Source organism: Rhinoderma darwinii, chromosome 10, assembly GCF_050947455.1.
Source record: "Rhinoderma darwinii isolate aRhiDar2 chromosome 10, aRhiDar2.hap1, whole genome shotgun sequence".
In the NCBI taxonomy this organism is placed as follows: Eukaryota; Metazoa; Chordata; class Amphibia; order Anura; family Rhinodermatidae; genus Rhinoderma; species Rhinoderma darwinii.
The window spans coordinates 23,468,895-23,493,696 of NC_134696.1; the positions used below are offsets into that span (position 1 = coordinate 23,468,895).

The window sequence follows — 24,802 nt, forward strand, 5'->3', positions numbered from 1 at the left end:
GCCGAGACCTGAATCCATCATAGTTCAGTGTCAGCGGGTCTGGTGTGTCTCTGACAAGCAGGATGGAGCTGTTACCGATCACATCTAAGTTCATGTGATCGATTTACAGGTGGATCCGAGCCGCTGACACTGAACCCGTCAGTCCCGCTGGTCTCTGCTAAGTACAGCTGCTCTGTATACAGGATAGAAGCAGCTGTATCTCAAAAAGTAAAAATAATTTTTAATAAAAAGTAATTAGAAAGTCGCACGCACACACAAACACGCACACGCACGCACACACACATACAAATCTTTGTTTTGCTCATTTTCATGACACAATTATTGTTACAAATCCTCATGATCATTTGCATCTGAGCAATCATTATTTCAGGTCTTTTATAACCTATTAGTCTATGTACAGAGGGCTTGTGAGACGGCATATTCCAGATTTAGCGATTCAGAGGAATAATATTTAGATAAAGGATTTCACATCTTGATACGTCTCCAAGGTAAAACGTCCTAATTATAAAAGATAATCTAGAAGCGCGGATCTCGAGCAGCCTCTCCGGTGACCTCATTAATCCTTTTTTGACCCCGTTTTTAGGAGTTGTTAGATTCTGGCGCCATCGGAGACATTGTACACATTCAACACATGGAGCCGGTGAGTATTCCACTGTTGACAAGTAAGCGGCGTCTAATTAAAGCGTAATCATAAAGGAAAATGCATTGCTTATATATAAACATAGCAATAGGGGTCTCCTCTCCAATTCTTCTTACCCCACAGTCCCAGTTTGGGCATTTTGACCACCCCTGGGCTTTACGAAATGGGGCCTAAAATTTATTTTTTTTATAATCTCCTTCTTCAGGCATAACCCAGAGGATGACCTGGATACACTTCAGTGGAATTGTAAGTTCAGACATGGCACTTTTTTTCTGCCGCAGGGTGAAATCCATGGCACAACCGCAACATAATAGCCATGATCGAGACAAGAAAATCTGCAGCTTGCCATGCAGATTTTTTCTGCTGCATGTGAATTTGGTTTAGAAAACCACATTCGCTAGCATTGTACTGTCAATTCACACTGAAAAGCCGCAAAAATTTTGCCATGTCTGAACGTTGCGTAATGAAGGCATCAATTGGGCAATGTGGACTAATGAGGACGGAAGGTTATTGTCCAGGGACCGTATAACATCTCAAGAGATGAAGTAATATGGCTTGATTTGTCAAAACTGTTTAAGGGTGTATTTTCATGTTAGACAGTTTTAACTATTGAGGCCTTATTGGCCCGATTTATCAAAACTGACCTTGTTGCCCATTGATTGCAAGGCCAGTTTTTCTATTAGACATTATTGATAAATCCGGCCTAAAGTGTCAAGTGTTACATTAAAGGGGTTCTCTAGTTTAGAAAATTTTGCTATACCCAATTAGGGAATTCTAAGTTAATAGAGGGGGGGTCCAATGTTCAGGATCCTCATGTTATGGCCAAAGTGGAGACCGGTTACAAAGAGCGTCTGTCTCTCACTCTGTCCGGCATTATACAGACAACCTATTGAGATCAATGGGCACTGTGTAATGCTTAATTTCTCCTGTGGTGGCGCTGCAGGTAAATTGAACACTTACTGCCGGGTTTCCCCACATTATGGCAGACTGCCGGGGTTCTCAGAACTGGGACACTTAGGGACAATACACACGATGTGTATCACATGCAGTTTTGCCACGCGTAATACAATAGTAGCATTGTCAATGAGATTCCAGGTAATCTCATGTCCACGCTGCTGTATTTTTCGGGGCGTTTACTGACCCGCTGTGCGTATTTTCGAAACCACAGCAGGTCAATTTATATTGCGATTCCACTTGCCTATTCTATCCCTGTAGTTCTACAGAAATAAGCAGCAAAACCCACAGCAGGAAAACGCAGCGATTTATGCAGCAAAACGTAAAAACCGCACAGAAAAACGCATCTAATAACACAACTTCAGCATTTTTTTCCGTGAATTTATTGCGGTTTCCTGCGGTTTTTCCGCAGCAAAACACGCAATGTGTGCATATAGCTTTAGTGATCGGCTTATTGTCAAGGAACACTTCTAATAAGTAAGGATTGTACGAAGGTGGAGAACCCCTTTAAGTCAGAAAAGGGTTCATTAGTCATTATGGTCAATGACTTATGTAAAAATCACATTCACAGGTAACTAAAGTTGGTCGTAGACAAGAGATATTCTGACTATTTCCCAACCATCGGCTTTTTATTGGTCACGTACTTTCATCCAAGAGACTGCCAACAATCTGCTCCGCTGTGTTGGACTTTTTTCAGACTGTAATCTGATGTTTACAATTTATTATAAAATATATTTAGCTTTTTTAACACTGAGCACCGTCTAAGCACTGTATCTGGTATTGCATCTTAGCCTCAGCCCTAATGGGGCGGAGCTGCAATACCAGACACAACCCATGGACAAAAGTGGCGCTGTTTCTGAAAAGAACACTAAAGCTTTTTCTACTTTCATAAATCCCCTTTTAACTGCATTTGATGATCTTTGTGCGTAGTCAGGAGGTTTCCATCACAAGTCTATAGCCAGATTTCAAAGCAGTTTACTAAAAAGCCCAGGATGCAATTCTCGGCAACTATGTCAACTTTTGAAGTAAACATTGTGCCTCTGCTTTGTGAATTATACTTCGCTTGTAATGAGTGGATTATCTGTTTGTTTTTGTTTTTTTATATTTTGGTTCTCTCATGACTTATGTCTTAAGATCGGATACTGGCATTTTGCTCATTCGTATGTGCGAGGAAACTGGAGGAATGAAGAAGAGAGCACGTTTTCTCTGCTTGCAAAGTCCTGCCATGACATTGATCTGATATGTTACTGGATGGGAAATCGAAGGTAAAGCCGTGTCTTATATAAGCTATATGAGTTGTTTACATTTAAAGGACTTCTCCTGGACCTTAGCATTGATTACTTTAAAGGGATTCTCTGCTTTGGACAATCCCTATTTGTTAGAAGTGTCCTTTAACAATAAGCTGAGCTCAAAGTGACCCCCTTTTTCGATCCCCAGCGATCATCTGTAATCTGTGGGGAAACCTAGCATTAAGTGTTTAATTTCCCTGCAGCGCCACCACAGGGGAAATTAAGCATTACACAAATGGTTGTCTGTAATTCAGGACAGGACACCTCCTCCCGAGTGAGATATGATCTTTATAACCGCTCTCTACTCTGGCCAAGAGATGAGGATGCTGAACACCGGATCCCCCTCTATTCACTCGGAATTCTCTAATAGGGTGTATGAAAATGGATTTTCTAAACCAGACAGCCCTTTTAAGGTTAATCGGTGGGGGTCTGACCTCTAGGCACAGTGAACTTTCCCTTCATTGTTTGCACAGGCACAACAGCACATATGTATAAGCCGCTGTACCTACTACTGCAGCTTGTTTCATAATTCTGCGGCCCCTTCACTGTGCTTAACGGTGGTCAGACCCCCACCAATCAAACAATAGCCTATCGTAAGGATAGGCCATCAATGTTAAAGTGCTGGAGAACATCTTGGCGGAAGTCCAAGTGGACGGACCACCACAATCTATCTTTTAGGGACAAGAAAGGTGATCACGATAAAAAGACACATGGGGAGATAACAGCAGAACTCCACTTCTTTGAGGACAATCCTAAAAACTATGACCTCCGATGGTTGGTGGTAGAAGAAGTTGAGGGTTCAGATGAGGAACAAATAAGGATGTGTCCTGGATATATACTGTACGTTGGACTCATTCAGTCCTAATGCACTTAAAGGGGTTTTCCAGTGAGAAGAAATTGATGGCGTTTTCTCAGGATAGGCCATCAATATCTGATCGGTAGGGGTCCTACTCTCGGCACCCACGCCGATCAGCTGTTTGAAGGGGCCGCGAAGCTCATGCGAGTGCTGCTTCCCCTTCATTCGTGTCACTGCTGCATGCTGTGAATCACTGACACAATTGTAGCGGTGGTTCGCAGTATTATAGCCTTCTACTATACAAGTGAATGGGAGGCGGTGGTCATCAATTTCTTCTCGCTGGAAAACCCTGTTAACGAAATTGCAGTTTGGCGTGTTTATGCAGGTCCGTCCGATTCCATAGTTGAATGGGACTGTCGGCACAATTTGATCGTGGTGAACCTACCTTATACTTAGAATTTGGCACAGGCATATTATGGATGAATTGATAAATGACTATTTTGAATGCATCACATATTTTATAATGTATATAAGGCCGAATTCAGATGACCGTAGTACATGTCCGAGTAACGGCTGTTAAAACAACGGCCGCCACGCGGACGCATGTATTTTAATGGGGCCTTTGTTTCAACGGACCGTGAAGGGTCCGTTTAAAAATAAAACATGTCCTATTTTGTTGTGTTTTCACGGATCCCTCCATAGACTCAAGTCTATGGGGATATGTGAAAACAAGACCCGCACGGGGTCAACTTGGACATTTTTCATGTCCGAGTTTCCCCACGTTTGTCTGAATTCGGCCTTAGGCTGTGAACGTTTGATGTTTGTAAAATGGTGATTAACTTACATGTGTGAAGGCTAGATGATGTGTTCTGGAAGGAGTCCCCTATTTAAGGTGGTCTCCAGGTGTATTGCACATGCTTGAGAAAGGATATGTGATGTGCTAAAACTTTCAGAACTGCAATGAGAGGATCCAGGGACATTTGGGAGTAGATGCCCCCACTAAATTCTGTCTGTTAAAGGGTCCGGTGATCTTCTAACCTGGTGTAACTAAACAAAAAAAGAAAAAACTAAAACCATTTTTCCTCCTTTATAGATGTGTAAAGGTTTCATCTTTCGGAACTCTGTCCCACTTTACTAAAGAAAACAAGGTACGTTAAACACGATAAACCTAGTTCTGTAGAGTATATGGAGTTCTAGGATTATTAATACCGCAGCTAGCAGTGTGTGCAAAATAAGACCAATGCCAATATCTGGATGGGCTGAGCTCACCATTTTACACACAAATATATTGTCACTTGAAACTTGGTTCCAATTTTGTCCACTCTGTGGGTAGGTCCGAACACAACAGATTTCTGCGAATCCATCCCACACATCTGAATGGGGTTGTTTAAGCAACATGAGGATGAAATTCTGCAAACCCTAAAAAACTATCTGCCAACTGCTATTTCTCCTGAATCCACAATAATCGTGCTCTTTCGGCTGTGCATGCATGTTTATTTCAATGGGAAGAGGGGCATAAGTCGTTGTCACACACACCTGGCAGCATCCTATCTCCCCGACGGGAAGAAGGGATAGGGCATGTTGAAATCCAGCATGCCCGATCCTACTTTTCCCCTGCCATCTGCCATCAGGAGAGAGTCTGGTGGCCACCATACACATTAGATGGTGAGACAATTCTGCCAAAATCTGTGGTTTAGGCCAAGTTTTATCCAATGTGTATGGCCCACATCATTTACAGGGAGAGGCAGAGTGACAATACTAACTGTGCCTGCATCATTGCAGGGAGAGACCGATACAGTACTATCTGTGCCTGCATTATTACAGGGAGAGTGAGATACAGTACTATCTGTGCCTGCATTATTACAGGGAGAGTGAGATACAGGACTATCTGTGCCTGCATTATTATAGAGAGAGTGAGATACAGTACTATCTGTGCCTGCATCATTACAGGGAGAGACCGATACAGTACTATCTGTGCCTGCATTATTATAGGGAGAGTGAGATACAGTACTATCTGTGCCTGCAGTATTACAGGGAGAGTGAGATACAGTACTATCTGTGCCTACATTATTACAGGGAGAGTGAGATACAGTACTATCTGTGCCTACATTATTACAGGGAGAGTGAGATACAGTACTATCTGTGCCTGCATTATTACAGGGAGAGTGAGATACAGTACTATCTGTGCCTGCATTATTATAGGGAGAGTGAGATACAGTACTATCTGTGCCTGCATTATTACAGGGAGAGTGAGATACAGTACTATCTGTGCCTGCATTATTACAGGGAGAGACAGATACAGTACTATCTGTGCCTGCATTATTACAGGGAGAGTGAGATACAGTACTATCTGTGCCTGCATTATTATAGAGAGAGTGAGATACAGTACTATCTGTGCCTGCATTATTACAGGGAGAGACAGATACAGTACTATCTGTGCCGGCATTATTACAGGGAGAGTGAGATACAGTACTACCTGTGCCTGCATTATTACAGGGAGAGTGAGATACAGTACTATCTGTGCCTGCATTATTACAGGGAGAGTGAGATACAGTACTATCTGTGCCTACATTATTACAGGGAGAGTGAGATACAGTACTATCTGTGCCTGCATTATTACAGGGAGAGTGAGATACAGTACAATCTGTGCCTGCATTATTACAGGGAGCGTGAGATACAGTACTATCTGTGCCTGCATTATTACAGGGAGAGTGAGATATAGTACTATCTGTGCCTGCATTATTACAGGGAGAGTGAGATACAGTACTACCTGTGCCTGCATTATTACAGGGAGAGTGAGATACAGTACTATCTGTGCCTGCATTATTACAGGGAGAGTGAGATACAGTACTATCTGTGCCTGCATTATTACAGGGAGAGTGAGATACAGTACTATCTGTGCCTGCATTATTATAGAGAGAGTGAGATACAGTACTACCTGTGCCTGCATCATTACAGGGAGAGTGAGATACAGTACTATCTGTGCCTGCATTATTTTGTAGACAAGGCACTCAAACATAGAGATAGTTGTCCCATTGCTGTCACATGGACTGTATATCTTTTCTTGCTGATTGAAATGTCTATTTCTGGGATATGCTTCCTTTCTGGGATATGTCTTACTGTAATTACTTATCGCACATATTTTATATTTAATACTAAGTGAACATCAGTAACATAATTGTAGTTTATTATCTCATTAAGATTATTATCGCATAAACGTTTCTTACTTAGCCCAAAGGCGCCAGCAGCCGCTGTTTAGACTGTTCCGTGGAAGAAACGTGTCCATATTCAGCACAGAAAGTCTATCTGAATAAAGGTCGTGTGGTGAGTACTCCTGAGTAATCCATCCTTCTGTACAACGCCATCCGGCGTTATTGACTCAATAACATAACATAACATTGCTTCAATACCATCTTACGTATAGTTGGGATGAAGCTTGGTTGTGTTAACATTGAAAACTTTTCCATCAATGCGTAATCTGTCGCCAATATGCAGAACGCAGGCCCCTCCCTACTACACTGCAGTATCCTACAGCGCCACTCGCAGCTATGTGGCGGTGTCTGGTACTGCTGCTCGGCACAACTCCGCCTCATTCATGTCTGAACTATACTGCTAGACACAACCACGTGGAAAAAGACGGCTTTACGTCGGGTACCACAGTGTAGGGGTGCTTTGTTCTGCTGACTGGAGGTTACTGATCACACATTGATGGACTATCCTCCGGATCGACAATCAATGTTAAAATCTAGAAATCCCATTTAATTACCACATTGCGCTTTTCCTATACACTGAGCTAATGTGTTACTCAGCGGCATCCTAAGTAGGCAGATACAATTGGACACTAGCAGGGAAGCAGCCAATCCAAAGTGCTAGACTTTATGGCAAATGCAGGCAGCGAGGTCATGTGCACGGGCCCTATACAATCACGTTACCGGTGTGGCGCTTCTAGGGGGAATACCTCCGTAATATGGCATGCAATATAAGATGCCATTAATTTTTTTCCCCCCACATTCAGTTTTTTCAGGCCAGATTCAGACGAACAAGTGCAAACTCGGACATGAAAAACTTCAATTTTTCACGTCCGAGTTGCACCCGTGCGGGACCTGTTTTCATGGATCCCTCATTGACTTGAGTCTATTGAGGGATCCGTGAAAACGGACGAAACTATGACATGTCCTATGTTTTCACTGGCCCTACATACGGTCCGCTAAACCAATGGCCGTGTGAACGGCCCCATTGAAATACAATCGTCCATGTGACGGCCGTAAATAAAACGTGGCCGTATACTACATTCGTCTTAAGCCGTTAATCAGAAATCTTTTTAATTGATTTCTCTCCGCTTTGGTTTTCCAGTTGAACGGACACATTTTCAGAATTTCCAGCTTTTCAAATGCCGGATTAAAGGATTTTATACGGCAATCACTCCAATCCGCCATTTGATGATAATCCAGAAAGTTTGATAATCTGTTACTTGTTTCTAGGACACCGCTACAGTATAATGTGGAATTTTAACAAGTGCAGGGGCGGACTAGAAGCAGAGGGGATTACTTTAGAAAATTCCTACAAAGTGGTGGTGCACGGTTTTGAGTTAATATTTGTTGCTTTTTTCCTGAACGTTTTCTACCCCAAGTATGTCCACACGTAGCCGAATAAATCCGCCACGTATTTTGCTGCAAATCTGTGGCAAATTCGCAGCAAAATACAAGTAGATTGTGCCGTGGATTGACCATTGATTTAACCCCATACATTAAAGGGGTGAAATCTGCAGAGAAAATCTGCGACATATTTGACGTGTATGGATTTTATAAATCCGCAACATGACCTTAAATCCACGCTGATTTTTTCCGCTACATGTGGATGGAGTTTTGTAAACCCTCTCCACATGTATTATACCATACTTTGTTTCCGGATTCCGCAGCAAATCTGCTAGGTCTGAAATTTGCCTTACAGGTGAGTTTTCTATACTTCCATAATCCAGAATATATTCTAATCCGATAATTTCCTGGATTGTGACCGCCCCCTATGTACTAAAAATGCAGATAAACAAGAGCGTAGCTGAAAATAAAACCTCACGTACATCTGGCATTGTGGGGCCAAGAGGCGCAGAGTGTCTGTGCAGGGGACAATATATAAGTGCTGGCTATTAAGTAACCCATTGTTCATGGGCGGCTGCTTAGAAGATTGCCATCTGCTCATTACAGCCATGCCAAACTTCCAGCATACGTGTAGTAGAGAGAAACGAGCCTGACGAGCACAAATGAATGTGAAAGCTAAAAGGGGAGAGACTTGTAGGACCAGATACAAAAGGCCTGAGCCGTCTGCCAGGAGCCAACACAAGATACTTATAATACATCTGCTCCGCAGGCTGCGCCGCCCTTTATTTCCTGACATCTGTTCAGATTGTATGACGGGAAGAAACATAGGAGATAAATGTGCGCGCTGCTCGCCGGCTCCTGTTACCACTGATCACGGTTTTAATTATATCTGAATATTGTGCAGAGTCATATTCCTAGATGATTATTCACATTGTGACACCATGCGCGGACTATCCACGGGGGTCTACTCCTATGTGCTCGATCAGAGGCCCTTGGGTACTGATAGATGGTCTTAAAGAGACTTTATTGTTTTTTTAGGTTGGGGGTATGAAAGGTGTCATGTAGGGAAATGCCTGGAACAACTGCATGGTACAATTCTTACAAGAGGTTATATGGGATTAGAAAAAAAGATCTGTTCTCGTCAGTGGGCTGTGTCTGGTATCGATTCTTAGCCCCTTTCACTTCAGGATGAGCTGCAGTACCAGACCCAGCCTATAGACAAGAGTGGCACTGTTTCCGGAGAAAAAGTAGATTCTTTCTAATCCTGGACAACCCCTTTAAAATGTGTACAGGATGGTGAAGCCAGAGTTAGATGATATATACATGAATCTACATAAAAAGTTGAGTCACTTTGGAAAATACATGACCTTGCTTATCCTGTACTGATCCCGAGTTACATCCTGTGTTATACTCCAGAACTGCACTCACTATTCTGCTGGTGGAGTCACTGTGTACATACATTACATTACTTATCCTGTAATGATCCTGAGTTACATCCTGTATCTCTTTATTTTATATAAATTTACAAAACATAAACTGAAAAACAAATACATAACTAATTCCATATAACCAAAAAGTGACAACCAAATTCTTATAAACAAATTTTCTTATATACATCTCTGTATATGAGAAGAGAAAACTATACCAGACCCGGCCACATACACCCCACTCTTATATACTTACATCTACACTTCATCCGAAGCTAAACAATAACTAGAATATATACAAACATCATATAAACGTAATCCAAAGTACTAACAGAAAATCCCCCGACCCGCGTCAACCAAGGGCCTAAAGAAACAACATAATAATGATGATAATAATAATAATCAAACAACATAATAATAACAAATAAAATAATAATAATAATAATAATAACAAAAACAATCCAAAATATAATAATACTAATCCCAATTTTTATTTTTTTTTGTATCTTTTTTTTTTGTAATTTTTTTTTTTATTTTTTTTTTAATCACACTATACACATCCTGACTTTCCTTAACCTTACACTTCTTACCTAAACTCCACCACCCCAGCCAGCATCTCGCCTCATGTCCTCTCACGTCCGCATAGTCCAGATGCTGGCCCCCACCACCACACCCAACACCCCAGCCCAGCCCCCCGCCCCATGTCCTCCCATGTCCGCATAGTCCGGGGCTGGGTCAGGCAAACCCCCCCCCCCCCCGACCCCTCCCAACCTATCTATTAACCCCCTTAAGTCTATCCCTATTCTAACAACATTTTTACAATATAATACAATACACATCACCAACTTGTCCAAATACCAAACCATATACAAAATACACCGTACCCGAAAGCACCAAGTTCGGTCACTTGTAAACCTTTTTCCTGCCATTTCAATCCTAAACAAAACAAAAATCTTCCTGTGCTTACCTAGCCCATCACCAGATAGAGAGAAGGGAAAGCCCCCCCCAGCTCCCCCCCAGAGGCCAAGGTACCACGTCCACCGCTGCACCCTCCCTATCGCTTGCCCTATCTCCTTACCCTATTACTAGCCCTTTCTTGACCCTATTGAAAGCTGACCCTATGCTGACCCTCACCTTTCCCTTATTCCGAGCCCTATCGCTATATTTTTTTTGGTGCCTCAGCGGAAGGCAGACCCCCACCTCCAGTTGAGCACCGGTGACGACCCCCCCCTCCCTCATGAAGGCAGACACATTAAGGCACCCAAAAGGAAAAGCCCCTCCAAAGACGAGAGGCTTTGGATGCTCCCAATCTGCCAACCTCCAAAGAATGCACCTTCACCAGGTCACCCATTATATTGCTAACAACCTCATCCACTAGGAGGATTTTCTTCTGGGTAGAAACTAGACATCGTGCATTCCACATAAAGTGCCTGACCACTATACTGACTAGAAACAAGGTGCAATGGTCCCTACCACCGAGGTCTCCGAACACTCCATAGGCCCACCCAGCATAGGAGAGGCTGGTTAGGCCTGGCCAACCAATGGAGGCTCCCACCCTTTTGTATACCTCTGTATTGAAAGGGCAATGAAGCAGGAAATGCTCCATGCTTTCCAGCACTCCGCCGCACTCCTCCCGGGGGCAATCCCGATCATCAGAGCTTCTGCACTTTAGATTGCCCCTCACATACAGTCTCCCATGGAAGCAACGCCAAGCCAGATCCCAAAACTTCTGGGGAATCCTCGCTGAATTTAAAAGTTTTAATCCCACCCCGAGGTCACTACTTGGGCAGTCTTTGAGCGCCAGGGGCTTCTGGAAGTGGGTCATCAGGACCCTCCTGTCAAGAAATTTTCTCGACATGGTCCTGATCTCCCACACCTCCAGACCCCACTGGCGAACAATCTTCAGCGCCAGGGTGGCATAAGCCGGGAGATGTCCGTGAGGTGTACGCAGGTCTTTCACTTGCCCTCCTCTCTCCCATTCCTGGAAGAAAGGCCGAAACCACCCCCTGCAGGAGGATATCCACCAAGGAGCCCTCTCTTGCCAGAGGTTTGCCAGGTTGATCTTAACAAAGGTGTTCACTAGGAACACCACCGGGTTAACCATACCTAACCCGCCTAGTGTCCTTGGTAGGTAAGTAACCTCCCTCTTGATTAGGTTGAGCCTGTTCCCCCATAACAGCTGGAAGAACAGGCTATAGACCCGAGTCCAGAGAGGTTCTGGCAAGATGCACAAACTGCCCAGGTAAAGCAACATGGGCACCAGGTAGGCCTTGGCCAAGTGAACCCTTTCCCTCAGGGTTAAGGACCAACCCTTCCATTGGTCGACCTTCTGGGCAACTAGATTCAGCCTATCCTCCCAGTTCTTCTTGGGGTAATCACCCGGGCCAAATTCGACTCCTAAGATCTTAGCAGACCCCTGAGGCTCCGGAAGGGTGTCCGGGAGATCAAAACCAGGATCTCCTCCTCCCAGCCAGAGACTTTTGCACTTATCCCGGTTGATCTTGGACCCAGATGCCAATGAGTAACGCTCCACTTCCGACATCACCCACTCTGCCTCCCCTCTCGAGGAGACAAAAATGGAGACGTCGTCTGCGTACGCAACCACCCTCTGAGTGGCCTCCGGCCCCTCCAGGCCGGCCCCGACTCCCGCCAATGGCCCACGATCGATCCTTTTAAGAAAAGGATCAATTGCGAACGCATATAGCAAAGGGCTCAAGGGACAACCCTGGCGGACACCAGACCCAACCTCAAAGGGGGTTCCAACCCAACCGTTCACCAGCGCAAAAGTCTCAGCCCCAGTGTATAAGGTCTGTAGCCAATTGACAAACCCCCCCGGTAGGCCGTACCTCAGAAGGACCGACCAGAGGTACTCGTGGTCCACCCGGTCAAAAGCCTTGGCCTGGTCCAAGGACAGGATGTACCCCTCCCACCGACCAGAATTTCCCTACTCCACTGCCTCTCTGACACTGAGGACAGCACTAAATGTGCTGCGGCCTGGAACAGAGCAATGCTGGACCGGCGAAAGGAGCCGGGATGCAAACTTCACCAGCCGATTAAACAGCACCTTTGCGAGAACCTTTCTGTCCGTATTGAGCAGCGCTATGGGACGCCAATTCTCAATACGGGTCGAGTCTTTACCCTTCGATAAAACGATCAAGGCCGACCTCCTCATTGACATTGGCAAAGTACCCGAGGAAAGGCACTCATTAAACACCTCAGTCAAGAGGGGAACTAGGGTTCCTTTAAAAGTCTTATAAAACTCGGATGTTAAGCCATCCGGCCCTGGCGATTTTTTGAGGGCAAGCCCATCAATCGCCAATCCAACTTCTTCTTCCTTGATCGAGTCTATCAAAACACCGAGAGAGGGGTCTACCCCTGGCTCAGGGATGGTTTCAGCCAGGAAAGCCGACATCTCGTCTCGGTTTGGATCTTGCTTCCCCAAGAGGTGCGAGTAGAAGGATCTGACGACCTCCAAGATCCCTGATTTGGATCTCTTCAGAGATCCTGTACTATCAATCAGTCCTGTCACAACCTTACGACTCACTGACATCTTACAGTTCCTGTAGGGGTCGGGCGAGCGGTACTTCCCGAAATCCCTCTCAAGAACTAAAGATGTGTGCCTATCATACTGACACCTCCTGAGCAAAGCTTTCACCACGGAGATCTCCTCCCCACTACCCCCGGTTGAGACCAGATGTTCGAGTTTCCCCCTCAGTTCCTGATATAGGCGGTACCTACTCATGGACCTGAGGCTTGAGAGCCTGCGGAAAAATCCTGCCACCCGGACTTTAAACAACTCCCACCACTCAGACTTAGTACCACTGAGATCCAACAAAGGTACCTGGCTCTGAAGAAAATCCTCAAAGGCCTGTCTTATCTCCGCTTCTTCCAAGAGAGTAGAATTCAGCCTCCATATACCTCTTCCCATCTGGAGGGACTCTGCAATGTTCAAAGAGAAAATAATCATACAGTGATCGGAGAACTCCACCTCAACAACGGACACTGGTGAAGAGATGGCTTCCTCCTTCAAAAAAATCCTGTCTATCCTAGACCTACAACTACCTCTACGATAGGTGAAACCCGAGTGGCCTGGGGTATGCCTGATGTGGATATCCACCAGGCGAGCATCGCTAACTATATTTTTTAATGCTACACTATCATAGGTCAATTTTTTATCTCCGGAACCTCCTCTATCTCGGGGCCTCACGACAGTATTGAAGTCCCCTCCAAAGATAACTTGTCGACCTGAAAAAAGGAAAGGCTTAATCCTCATGAAGAGACTTTTACGGTCCCATTTGCTCTGGGGTCCGTATATATTGATTAGTCTTAATTCCTGTCCCCTCATGAGGACATCTAAGATCAAGCACCTCCCCATTTCTAACTCAATCATCCGTCGGCATGTTACCGGTGCGGTGAAAAGGACCGCCACTCCGCTATAGGGCTCAGCCGCAAGAGACCAGTAGGAGGGCCCGCGTCGCCACTCCCTCCTAGATTTAACGACGTCTGCCAAAAGTGACAGCCTGGTCTCCTGCAAAAACAAAATGTCGGCTTCAACTTGGCCAAGAAAATCAAAGGCTGCAAATCTCGCCCTATCTGACTTAATGCTGGCAACGTTAATTGATGCCAGCGTCAACGGAGTGGGTGCCGCCATCATGGATGTTTGAGTTAGACGGCTTTCTTCTTCCCACCCCCCCCTCTATCTGATGAGGACCCCCCTTCTTTGCCTCGCTTCTTGCAAACTGAGGAGTCCATACTCACCACCCTATTCCCATCTTCATCCCCAAGTTCCGGGTCAACCTCCCCCTCTGGGGGCAACGGCCCCTGCAGCAGGGGAGGCTCAACGACTCTAGGGTGCCCTACCATGCCCTCCCTCTTAGTATGAGAGGCTGGAATGTCCACGAGAGCATGGTATCAATCAGTAGAGCGCACCAGGGGGGTACAGGATTTACCTTCCTGGGCCAGGGCGGGGCCAGATGTATTTGGCCCTTGGGTTTTGCCCGGTGTCCCTTTTGCTGTAGGCTGAGTCCTCTCTTCCTCTCCCACACTTTCATAGTGGGAGGACTGAGAGTCCTCAGCCCTCTGCTCCCTTTGGATCCTCCTCATCTCCCCGTTCAATTCGGCCTCCCCAGGGGCATCAGCTTCAGGGGGGGCATCCAGATCCGAATCAGAGGTCGTCCCAGTTTCCTGGAGCGCCCTCCAAATCCTCTCCTTCCTTCGCTTCTCCGCCCTTCTCTGGCGAGAAGGGGGACCCTTCTTTGCATTCTTCCCTTGCCCCTGTGCCCCATCGTCCCTGCCCGCACTCTCACCCACGGAGGCCTCCCTCCTTTCATCCTCCGCAGGTTTGGAACAGGCATTGACAACAGAGCGAGGACACCGACTGAACGGGTGACCTAAGTCACCACACAGGTTGCAGCGAATACGGTCACACGATGAGGCTAGATGACCAATCCCCCCACAATGAGCACACTTCTGCACCTTGCAGCCTTCACTCAAATGTGAGGGGTCGCCACACCGGTGACACAACTTCGGCTGCCCCTGGTAGAAGACAAGGATCCGATCTCTTCCCAGGAAAGCAGACGATGGTATGTGGGACACCGTCTGTCCCAGACGCTTTAGTTTAACCATGAACGTCCAGGCCCCTGACCAGATGCCAAACTCATCCATGTTCTTCCGTGGCATCTCTACTACCTCTCCGTACCTTCCCAACCAGGTCATGATATCAATACAAGAGAGTGACTCGTTACGGGTAAGAACGGTCACTCTCTTGGGACCACTTTGGCGAGAGATTGCTTGTGCAGCAAAGTCTCGCCAGCCAGGCTCGTCCTTCATCAGCTCGTAGTTCCCCCAGAAGACCTCAAGGCCCCCTAGGTGAACAAAGCTGATGTCAAACTCGACCGAGCCATGAGGATGTATCAAGGCAAAGATGTCACTCGCCTTGAAGCCCATCCCCAGCAGCAGCTCCACCACCCTCTTTCTGGGAGGGCACGCATCATTGCCACGCCACCGGAGACGGACCACATTCCTCCTGGCTACAGCCTGCCCGGCTGTTGGGAGCGACCACTGATCTCCTCGTTGCTCTCGGAAGGCATTTAGACCATATCTGTCTATCCAGAAAGACAGGTCCTTCTGCACTCCCCCTATGGTTAGGGTTTGCTTTCCCTCTCTTAAAGCGTCCAAGAGACGTTGTTGCAAGTTACCGTCCCCGGACCTTGAGGATGAAGATGGGTGGGCCCGCGGTCCCCCCGCTGCCACACCAGCATAAGACCTGCCGGATGTCACAGCAAGAGGAGCGCCAGGCCCATTGCCCCTGGTTGATACCCCATCCCCACCACCCACAGACACAGCACTCAACACCCCATTACCAGCAGACACTCCAGCAACTTTATTTACAGACACCTGCATACCCCCAGCAGTTTCCACATCCACAGCTGCAACTTTTTCATTTAACCCACCAGGTCCCCCTGCAGTCATCCTTCTGGCCAGGCCTGGTTCTATGTTATGTATTTTTTCTGTACATTTTGTGTGGGTAGACACTGCTTCAGTCTCCGCATCATCAGGCACCTTTGCAGGGACGCCACCAGATGTTATAAGCGATGTCCCCGCTGTGCCCTCCGCCTCATTAACCTCCATCTGTTCTATGCGCGGAACATTTTTGGGAAAGGGGCCACCGTCGCCCCCGACGCCAGCAGCCCCCTTCTCGCCTACACCACTTTTCAGCGATGCGGACGAAGGAGCCACTGACGTCACTGGAGCCGCCTCCGGCGCCGGACCACTCCCCCCTCCCACAGAGGAGTGGCCAACAGAGCCGGAGCCCCCTCTGTGACCGCCCTTGTCCGGAACGTATGACGGCTTTACTGCGACACCGACAGACTTCCGGCTTTCAGACACCACATCCGGTTTCTGGTTTACCCGTTCTCCCGACCCCTGACTCGCATCAAAGACCAGTTTCCCGGGCTCGCCATTCACCGGACACGGGGACACACCCCCTGGCGTCACCAGGCCACCAGTACCGCCCCCTTTGCAGGGGTTGGCGTCCGGCGCCATTTTGACCACCACGTGTTCTAATGCCGGACCCGTAACACTCTCCCCGCATTCCCGCTCCAGCCCCACTGCAGAGGCTTGAGCTCGGGGTTTTGCGGGACCTGCGCCCTGATCCTGACTTTCATCTGGCTCAGAGCACAGGAAGGATCTTGCTGTATACACAAGTTTAAATGAACCTTTAGCAGATTTTTTTTCCTTTTCCTTTTTTTTCTTCTTAAATTTTTTCTTCTTTTCCTTTTCCTCCTCTGCGGGTAACTCCGCACCAAAACAAAATCCCTGGAAGGATACCGGCGACTCCACATTACGGATCTGAGTGAGTAATCCTGGAGGCCGCTCACTGTCAGTTTCACAACACTCCTGATTATTCCCAGCTGTGAGTCCACCCTCCTCCTCCTCACTGCTCCTGGGTGCCTCAGAATCTGTGCCTTCTCTGGACTTTACATTTTCATGCTCCATTGCCTCCACCACATTTTCCTTTGCTGTGTCTGGGGCTCTGCTGTCTTCCTCCATACTTTCTATTTTTATAGGTGCTGCCATCTCGGCAAACCTCTCTTCGTTTTTTAACTTTTCTCCAAACACCCCTCCGCCTGCTAAAATCTCCTCACGTCTCTCTTCCACTTCTTTTATTTCCTCCAACAAGGATTTCACATTTAAACGGTATCGGGACCTCTTACCTCCTGTGGCTTTTGCAGCCCTTCCTCTGGCGACCGCCAAGTCCGCACGGAGCCGTTGCAGCGACTTCCTGAGGTCCCGATACTCCTCCAACCGCATAGCCAGACGGGAGCTGAAGTTCTCCACCGTCTCTCCGGTCCTCAGCTGTCCCCATTCCTCCACACGACCGTCATCCAAATGTCCGGACAGTGCTGGTCCTTCTCCAGACGACAAAACCTCTATCACCATGCCGGACCGCGTCTCCATACCCTTATCCAGGGTTCCAGCCACGGGGGGAGCCAGGATAGCCTTGCCCCGAGATGATCTCCTCACCCCCGCGACCGTTTGCATATTCCCAGCCAGCTGGGATGACCCTCTACCCCCCGCTGGCATGCTCCGGGAGGTAGAGGTCTGAGGCTCCATCCTAGGATGGAACCCCCCTCAGGGTACTTTCCAAGCCCAGGCAGATGGTATGAGGCCTGGGCAGATAGGATAAGGAAAGTCCCTGGATCCAAGGCCTGCACGGAAGTCTCAGCAGCTCTCTCCACACGTCCTACTCCACCCACTCCAGAGCTGCACTGACTATTCTGCTGGTGGAGTCACTGTGTACATACATTACATTACTTATCCTGTACTGATCCTGAGTTACATCCTGTATTGTACTCCAGAGCTGCACTCACTATTCTGCTGGTGGAGTCACTGTGTACATACATTACATTACTTATCCTGTAATGATCCTGAGTTACATCCTGTATTGTACTCCAGAGCTGCACTCACTATTCTGCTGGTGGAGTCACTGTGTACATACATTACATTACTTATCCTGTACTGATCCTGAGTTATATCCTGTATTATACTCCAGAGCTGCATTCACTATTCTGCTGGTGGAGTCACTGTGTACATACATTACATCACTTATCCTGTAATGATCCTGAGTTACATCCTGTATTATACTCCAGAGCTGCACTCACTATTCTGCTGGTGGAGTCACTGTGTACATACATTACATTACTTATCCTGTACTGATCCTGAGTTACATCCTGTATTATACTCCAGAGCTGCACTCACTATTCTGCTGGTGGAGTCACTGTGTACATACATTACATTACTTATCCTGTACTGATCCTGTGTTATATCCTGTATTATACTCCAGAGCTGCATTCACTATTCTGCTGGTGGAGTCACTGTGTGCATACATTACATTACATATCTTGTACTGATCCTGAGTTACATCCTGTATTGTACTCCAGAGCTGCACTCACTATTCTGCTGGTGGAGTCACTGTGTGCATACATTACATTACTTATCCTGTACTGATCCTGAGCTACATCCTGTATTATATTCCAGAGCTGCACTCACTATTCTGCTGGTGGAGTCACTGTGTACATACATTACATTACTTATCCTGTACTGATCCTGAGTTATATCCTGTGTTATACTCCAGAGCTGCACTCACTATTCTGCTGGTGGAGTCACTGTGTACATACATTACATTACTTATCCTGTACTGATCCTGAGTTACATCCTGTATTATACTCCAGAGCTGCACTCACTATTCTGCTGGTGGAGTCACTGTGTACATACATTACATTACTTATCCTGTACTGTTCCTGAGTTACAGCCTGTATTATACTCCAGAGCTGCACTCACTATTCTGCTGGTGGAGTCACTGTGTACATACATTACATTACTTATCCTGTACTGATCCTGAGTTACATCCTGTATTGTACTCCAGAGCTGCATTCACTATTCTGCTGGTGGAGTCACTGTGTGCATACATTACATTACATATCTTGTACTGATCCTGAGTTACATCCTGTATTGTACTCCAGAGCTGCACTCACTATTCTGCTGGTGGAGTCACTGTGTGCATACATTACATTACTTATCCTGTACTGATCCTGAGCTACATCCTGTATTATATTCCAGAGCTGCACTCACTATTCTGCTGGTGGAGTCACTGTGTACATACATTACATTACTTATCCTGTACTGATCCTGAGTTACATCCTGTGTTATACTCCAGAGCTGCACTCACTATTCTGCTGGTGGAGTCACTGTGTACATACATTACATTACTTATCCTGTACTGTTCCTGAGTTACAGCCTGTATTACACTCAAGAGCTGCATTCGCAATTCTGCACCTTTTCATTGAAAACTGTCAGCAAGCATGTCATCCGACATACCCCCAACAGGAGAGCTCCTACAATGAAGTGAGAGAGTTATTTTTTCCTATGTTTACTGATGATTCTTTATTCTAAATGGAAATCCTCTGTAAATATATTGCCTTCCTTTCAGGAGGCCCCATAGATTGCACCCACTAATGAAGCATTGTTTACTGGTTTTAATCACATATTATATGTTTTACCATTCATTTTCTAACTTTGTTTGCTATACCGTAGTGTATTATAAGGCAGAGACCAGATACACTATCTGGAAAGACCAATAGCCGTGTTCATTCTAATCCTCCTGATTAAAGAACAGAATGCCAGAGCTGCAGTGAAGACTGACACATAGGCAATAGTAAAAAGGAGTCGAGGGGTGTTATGAAATTATTACTCATTTGTTGTTCTAATATGTACAGCAATATACCCAGTTATGTTTGTTTTGTATTTTACATAGGTCTGCATGTTATTTGCATCGTTTTGCACTTGCAGTAAACAGAAATTGTATGTACAATGTGCAGACTAGATTGATGGACCAATTTCACCTACGGGTTAACGGCTTTAAGATCTTATATTTACTTTCTTATAAATTTCTTACCATCTTGTGTTTCTCAGGGAAACTTTGGCTGGCCTGTGTCTGTTGTGTGTAACAATGGGGTCCATGATATTGAATCGCTGACTGATGCTTTGAAGACCGGTCCTTACGGAAGATGTGTCTATGAGTGTGACAATGACGTCGTCAGCAACCAGGTAAATAAAGGGGCAATGTGAAATGCAGATGACAAGAGTTAGGCCTCATGCACACAGCTGTATGTCAGCGCTATGTTGTACGGAGCCACAATAGGGCACCCATAGAGTTTTGTTTCTGTCTGTTCAGGTCACAAGAGCGACCAGCTTGGAGGCATAAGGGACATTATGCGTTTCCCTTTAGGGGGGGTATAGGTGGTATAAAGTTGCAACGGCCGCATGGTCAGCTGCAACGGCAAGTCTGAGGTGGGTTGAGGGGAGAAGCCCATCTGTAGTGTGAAGGGGCATCTCGGCAGGAGAAGCCCACAAAGTGACTAGGTAGCCAGGTAAAGGGTGCAAGGGGAGAAGAGTACATCAAGGCAGCCAGGTGAGGGGCTGGTTAGACTTAGGGTATGTGCACACACACTAATTACGTCCGTAATTGACGGACGTAATTCGGCCGGAAGACCCGGACCGAACACACTGCAGGGGGCCGGGCTCCTAGCATCATAGTTATGTACGATGTGTGTGTGCACATACCCTTACCACGAAGAAAACAGAGGTTTCCCACTCTCCCTCCTTGTAGGATTGGTTTGGTTGGCCACAGCGAGCAAGCCACGAGCCGTACAGCAGGTCGACCACGCTAGTGGGGGAACACGAGCCGAACGGCAGGTTCTCAAGTAAGGTCACAGTCCGGTTAGCTACAAAGGTCAGCCGGGATGGCTGACTGTTGCCCCGGGGGACCGACCGATAGCGGACTCGGTAGGTCTGGCGGTAAGAGTGTTGCGATTGGTCGCTCTTTTCACTGTACGTGTTTTTGATTAAAAAAGTTGGCCACGTTTTTGCAAAAGAAAGATGACTGTGATTTATTGCTGGGGAGGGGGTGGGGGGTCAAAGAAGCAAAGGGTATAGTAGCCAGCGCGCTCCTTATCCTAAACCTCATACACCATAACTTCTAGGTCGTAGATCCTTGAGATTTCAACAGGATCTACTGTCTAATGTCTATGCAGCCAGTCATACAGACCCCAATATCTACCATTAGGGGAAGCAAGGTTCCAAAAAGTTGGATTGCTGGACTTCTACCTGTCAGATACTTTGGTTTCCCGGAGATAAGCGGCGCTGTAGATTTCTATAATTGGGGAAGTTGAGGTTCATAGATGTCAGACAAAGATCAGTCTATGGGTTGCGTGCTTTATATAAACCATTTCCATAGACGCTATGAAAGCATATTGATGTAATAGAGAGGGGTCGTCTCCCTGGGGATCCCTCTCTAGTAGACCGAGCGGAGAGACGCTGCATTCTGGAGGACCTGGGATGGCCTATTGATTTCAACAATACTACAAGAGAAATGAACGCTCACTGGTCCCAGCCCCCCCCCCCACTTTCCTTTAAAGATAGTCCTGACTGTTAAAAGTGACTGATATAAATATAAAAACGTATAAATTCTGCTCCGTATTTACTCTGCTTCTTTCTAGCAATAATAATGGTAATGTTCTAGGTGGTGAACATGGAGTATGAAGGTGGCCAGACAGCTGCGTTTACCATGATGGCTTTCACGAAGGACCTTGGTTCAAGGAAGACCACGATCTATGGCACGAAGGTAGGACAATCAATCTTGTCATTTTTATGTTATTATTATTATTAACCAAACGCTGTGTGTGTGTATATAGCCTTAGGGGCCTTTTACAAGGGCTGATGCACGGCTGAATGAACGTTCATCCGAACGTTCGGTCCCGATCATTACGCAGTGTAAACGTGCTCCGCGATCGGCTGACAAACCAGCGCGCTTCTCGTTGATCGCATCTTTTATGCGATCCTAAATATCCTACTTTGTGCTGCAGACAATAATGCAAACTTTTGGGGACGAGCGACTGTCTGAACGATCGTTTGTACCCATACAGTTTGCATACTCACAATGATTACGGCAAGTGGAAGTTATTTAAAGAAGCACAAGTGGGCTTGTTATACCGTCATTCGGCGCTCGTCACGGGCAGGAAATGTCCTGCCCGTGTAAAAAGAGCTTTATACAGGTTGGATTTTTACCTTTTTCAATCCTGGAGATAAGCAGCAGCGGCACCTCTGTCTTGCCTTTTGAATTCAGGCCCTTTTACATGGGCCAATTATCGGGCAACGTTCAGAACGCCCGATTCCGATCATTGCCGAGTGTAAACGTGCAAAGATCAGCTGCCAGAAATATTATCGTTGTCGGCAGCACCTCTCCCTGTGTAAACAAGAAGTGCTGCCGACATGATAGAAATGTATGGGGTTACTACGATCGCTCGTCCCCATACATAGCTCCTTGAGAAAGGAGCAAACGAACGCCGTTCAAGGAGCTGATCCGTTGATCGGCGCTCGTTTACACAGCCATGTAAGAGGACCCTTAGGCTGTGTTCACACTGAGTTTTTTGCAGGAGGAAAATTCCCCCTCCAAAAACTGCTCCTGACGTTTTTTGCACAGTGGTTTGACAAAAACTCGTCAAAACACTCGTCAAGGTGTTTTTTTTTTTACCCTTTCTGACTGATTGAAATGGGGTTTTGGAGGTGGAAACTGCCTCAAGATGGGTCATGTCGCTTCTTTTTACCGCGACGCGTTTTTTTTACTCGCGGTAAAAAAACTCGTCCAACTCCCATTGAAATCAATGGGAGGCATTTTCAGGCGTTTTTCGACGAGTTTTCCGTAGCGGTTTCCGCGCCCAAAAACTCGTCAAAAAAACTCAGTGTGAACAGGGCCTTACATGCACACTTGACCAAAATCTGTGTGCGAACGCCTAAGACCTTGTTCACACATTGCAGATTTTGCGGTCTGTTCTCCTGAATCGAATTCTGGTTTTGGCTTAGTTTAAGTTCACACTAGCGTTAGTATACGTTTTACCTCTCTTCCGTCAGAGGAAGAGAGGATCGAAAGATTAAAAGGAAAGCAACGGTTCCATTAGAATTACCATTGATTTCTGTTTCAATGTGTCTTTATTAAACCGTTGAGACATCAGAAAGTATATATGAACAGTTCTACTCGCAGGTAGAAGTAAAGGGTTAAAGTCTCAAATAATAATGACATAGTCCATTGGAATTCTTTTTGTTTCAGTTGCATTCCGTTTGTCTCCGTTCGCTAGGTTTCCGTTTTTTTGTCACGGACACAAAGGTACAGTCTGCAGAAGTTTTGTTTCCGTGACAAAAAATGTAAACCTAGCGAACGGAGACAAACGGAATGCAACTGAAACAAAAGAATTACCATTGAAATCGATGGTAATTCTAATGGAACCATTGCGTTCTGTTTAATCTTTCGAGCCTCTCTTCCTTTGACGGAAATCTGCCTGTGTGAACAAGGCCTAATAAAGTCTGATTTGACGGTTGTTGTTGGCTGAACACATCCCCTGCTTCCTCCTCCAGGCATTGTTGGCAGGTCTGTCGATTTTTTTTTAAAGGTCACGACCTGTGGAAAGATTCCTATTGCAGTCTTCTTACCATCTTAATATCTATAAGGTTTGTGGAGGAGTTGCCATGTAATTACACGTCTAGAACTCGGACTGCAGTAGCTAAAGAAGGATTTATTTTTTTTCTTCGTTTTTAACAAATACCATTTTTGACTTAAAAAATATTCAAAGGACGGTAATATTGTCAGATCCCTGCCCTTATAACTAGCATCAGTAATATGCCGATTTTATCTTTCTGATCTTTAAAGGGGTTGTCCCCTACCGTACAACTGATAACCTATCGACCGGATAGGTCATAAGTATATCATCGGTGCGGGTCCGACACCCGGACCTCGCATTGATCAGATGCTCTTGTTGCCTGCGGCCACCGGATGTTATTGCCCATTATGCGATGTACGGAGCCGGAAGCAGTTGGCTCTGTACATTGCATAGTGGCCGTGCTGCAGAACTGCAGAACTGCAGCTCTGCTCCTATTCACTTGAACGGTACTGCAGCTCGCCCGTTATTTCGTGGCCGCAGCCAACTGCTTCTGACGTGTACGTCCGGTGCCCGGAGGCAGCCGGAGCAGCTTAATGGTGGGTGCGGGGTCTGGGTGTCGGACCCTCTCAGATCATGTACTGATTATCCATCTGGTGGATAGGTCATCAGTTGTCCGTTAGTGGACAACCACTTTAACGCTTCATCTACTGTATCATTTAAAAGATAATTCCACTCAAAACATTTCCCTAACCTTAACCCGATGTCTTAAAATAAGCTCCATCACAGGATCAGGGTTGAGGAGCTGCAATATTCTTTGTAGGTTTATTTTACTATGCCCATTTTTACCATTTCGTTTTTTCAGCGCGGCTTTCAAATAACCTGTTAATGGTCTCACGTTGTTGCAGGAATAACCGCTGTTAACCTGCAAACTCATGTGGCCATACAGGAAAATTGGAAAAGAGGCAACACTCCAAAAAAGTCTTCAAAATGGTTTGTTCACCCATATGGGCACAGGTCGTGTGTGGCACAGGTCGTGTGTGGCCATAAAGGTTGTGTTTTTTAATGGCAGGTAAAGGGCTGTTTTACCTGCAACAATGCGTGGCCATT

General features: G+C 46.2%; 1 protein-coding gene across 1 annotated transcript in view; it reads left to right on the plus strand.

Annotated features, from left to right (window-relative positions):
• The window catches only part of LOC142662543 (putative oxidoreductase YteT), a 102,731-nt gene that overhangs the window by 37,347 nt on the left and 40,582 nt on the right, over positions 1–24,802 (plus strand). The window contains exons 8-13 of the mRNA XM_075840754.1: positions 584–640; positions 2,729–2,859; positions 4,773–4,827; positions 6,911–7,003; positions 20,175–20,309; positions 21,784–21,885. Coding sequence (XP_075696869.1) covers positions 584–640; positions 2,729–2,859; positions 4,773–4,827; positions 6,911–7,003; positions 20,175–20,309; positions 21,784–21,885 — 573 coding nt within the window. The remainder of the gene's footprint in view (positions 1–583; positions 641–2,728; positions 2,860–4,772; positions 4,828–6,910; positions 7,004–20,174; positions 20,310–21,783; positions 21,886–24,802) is intronic.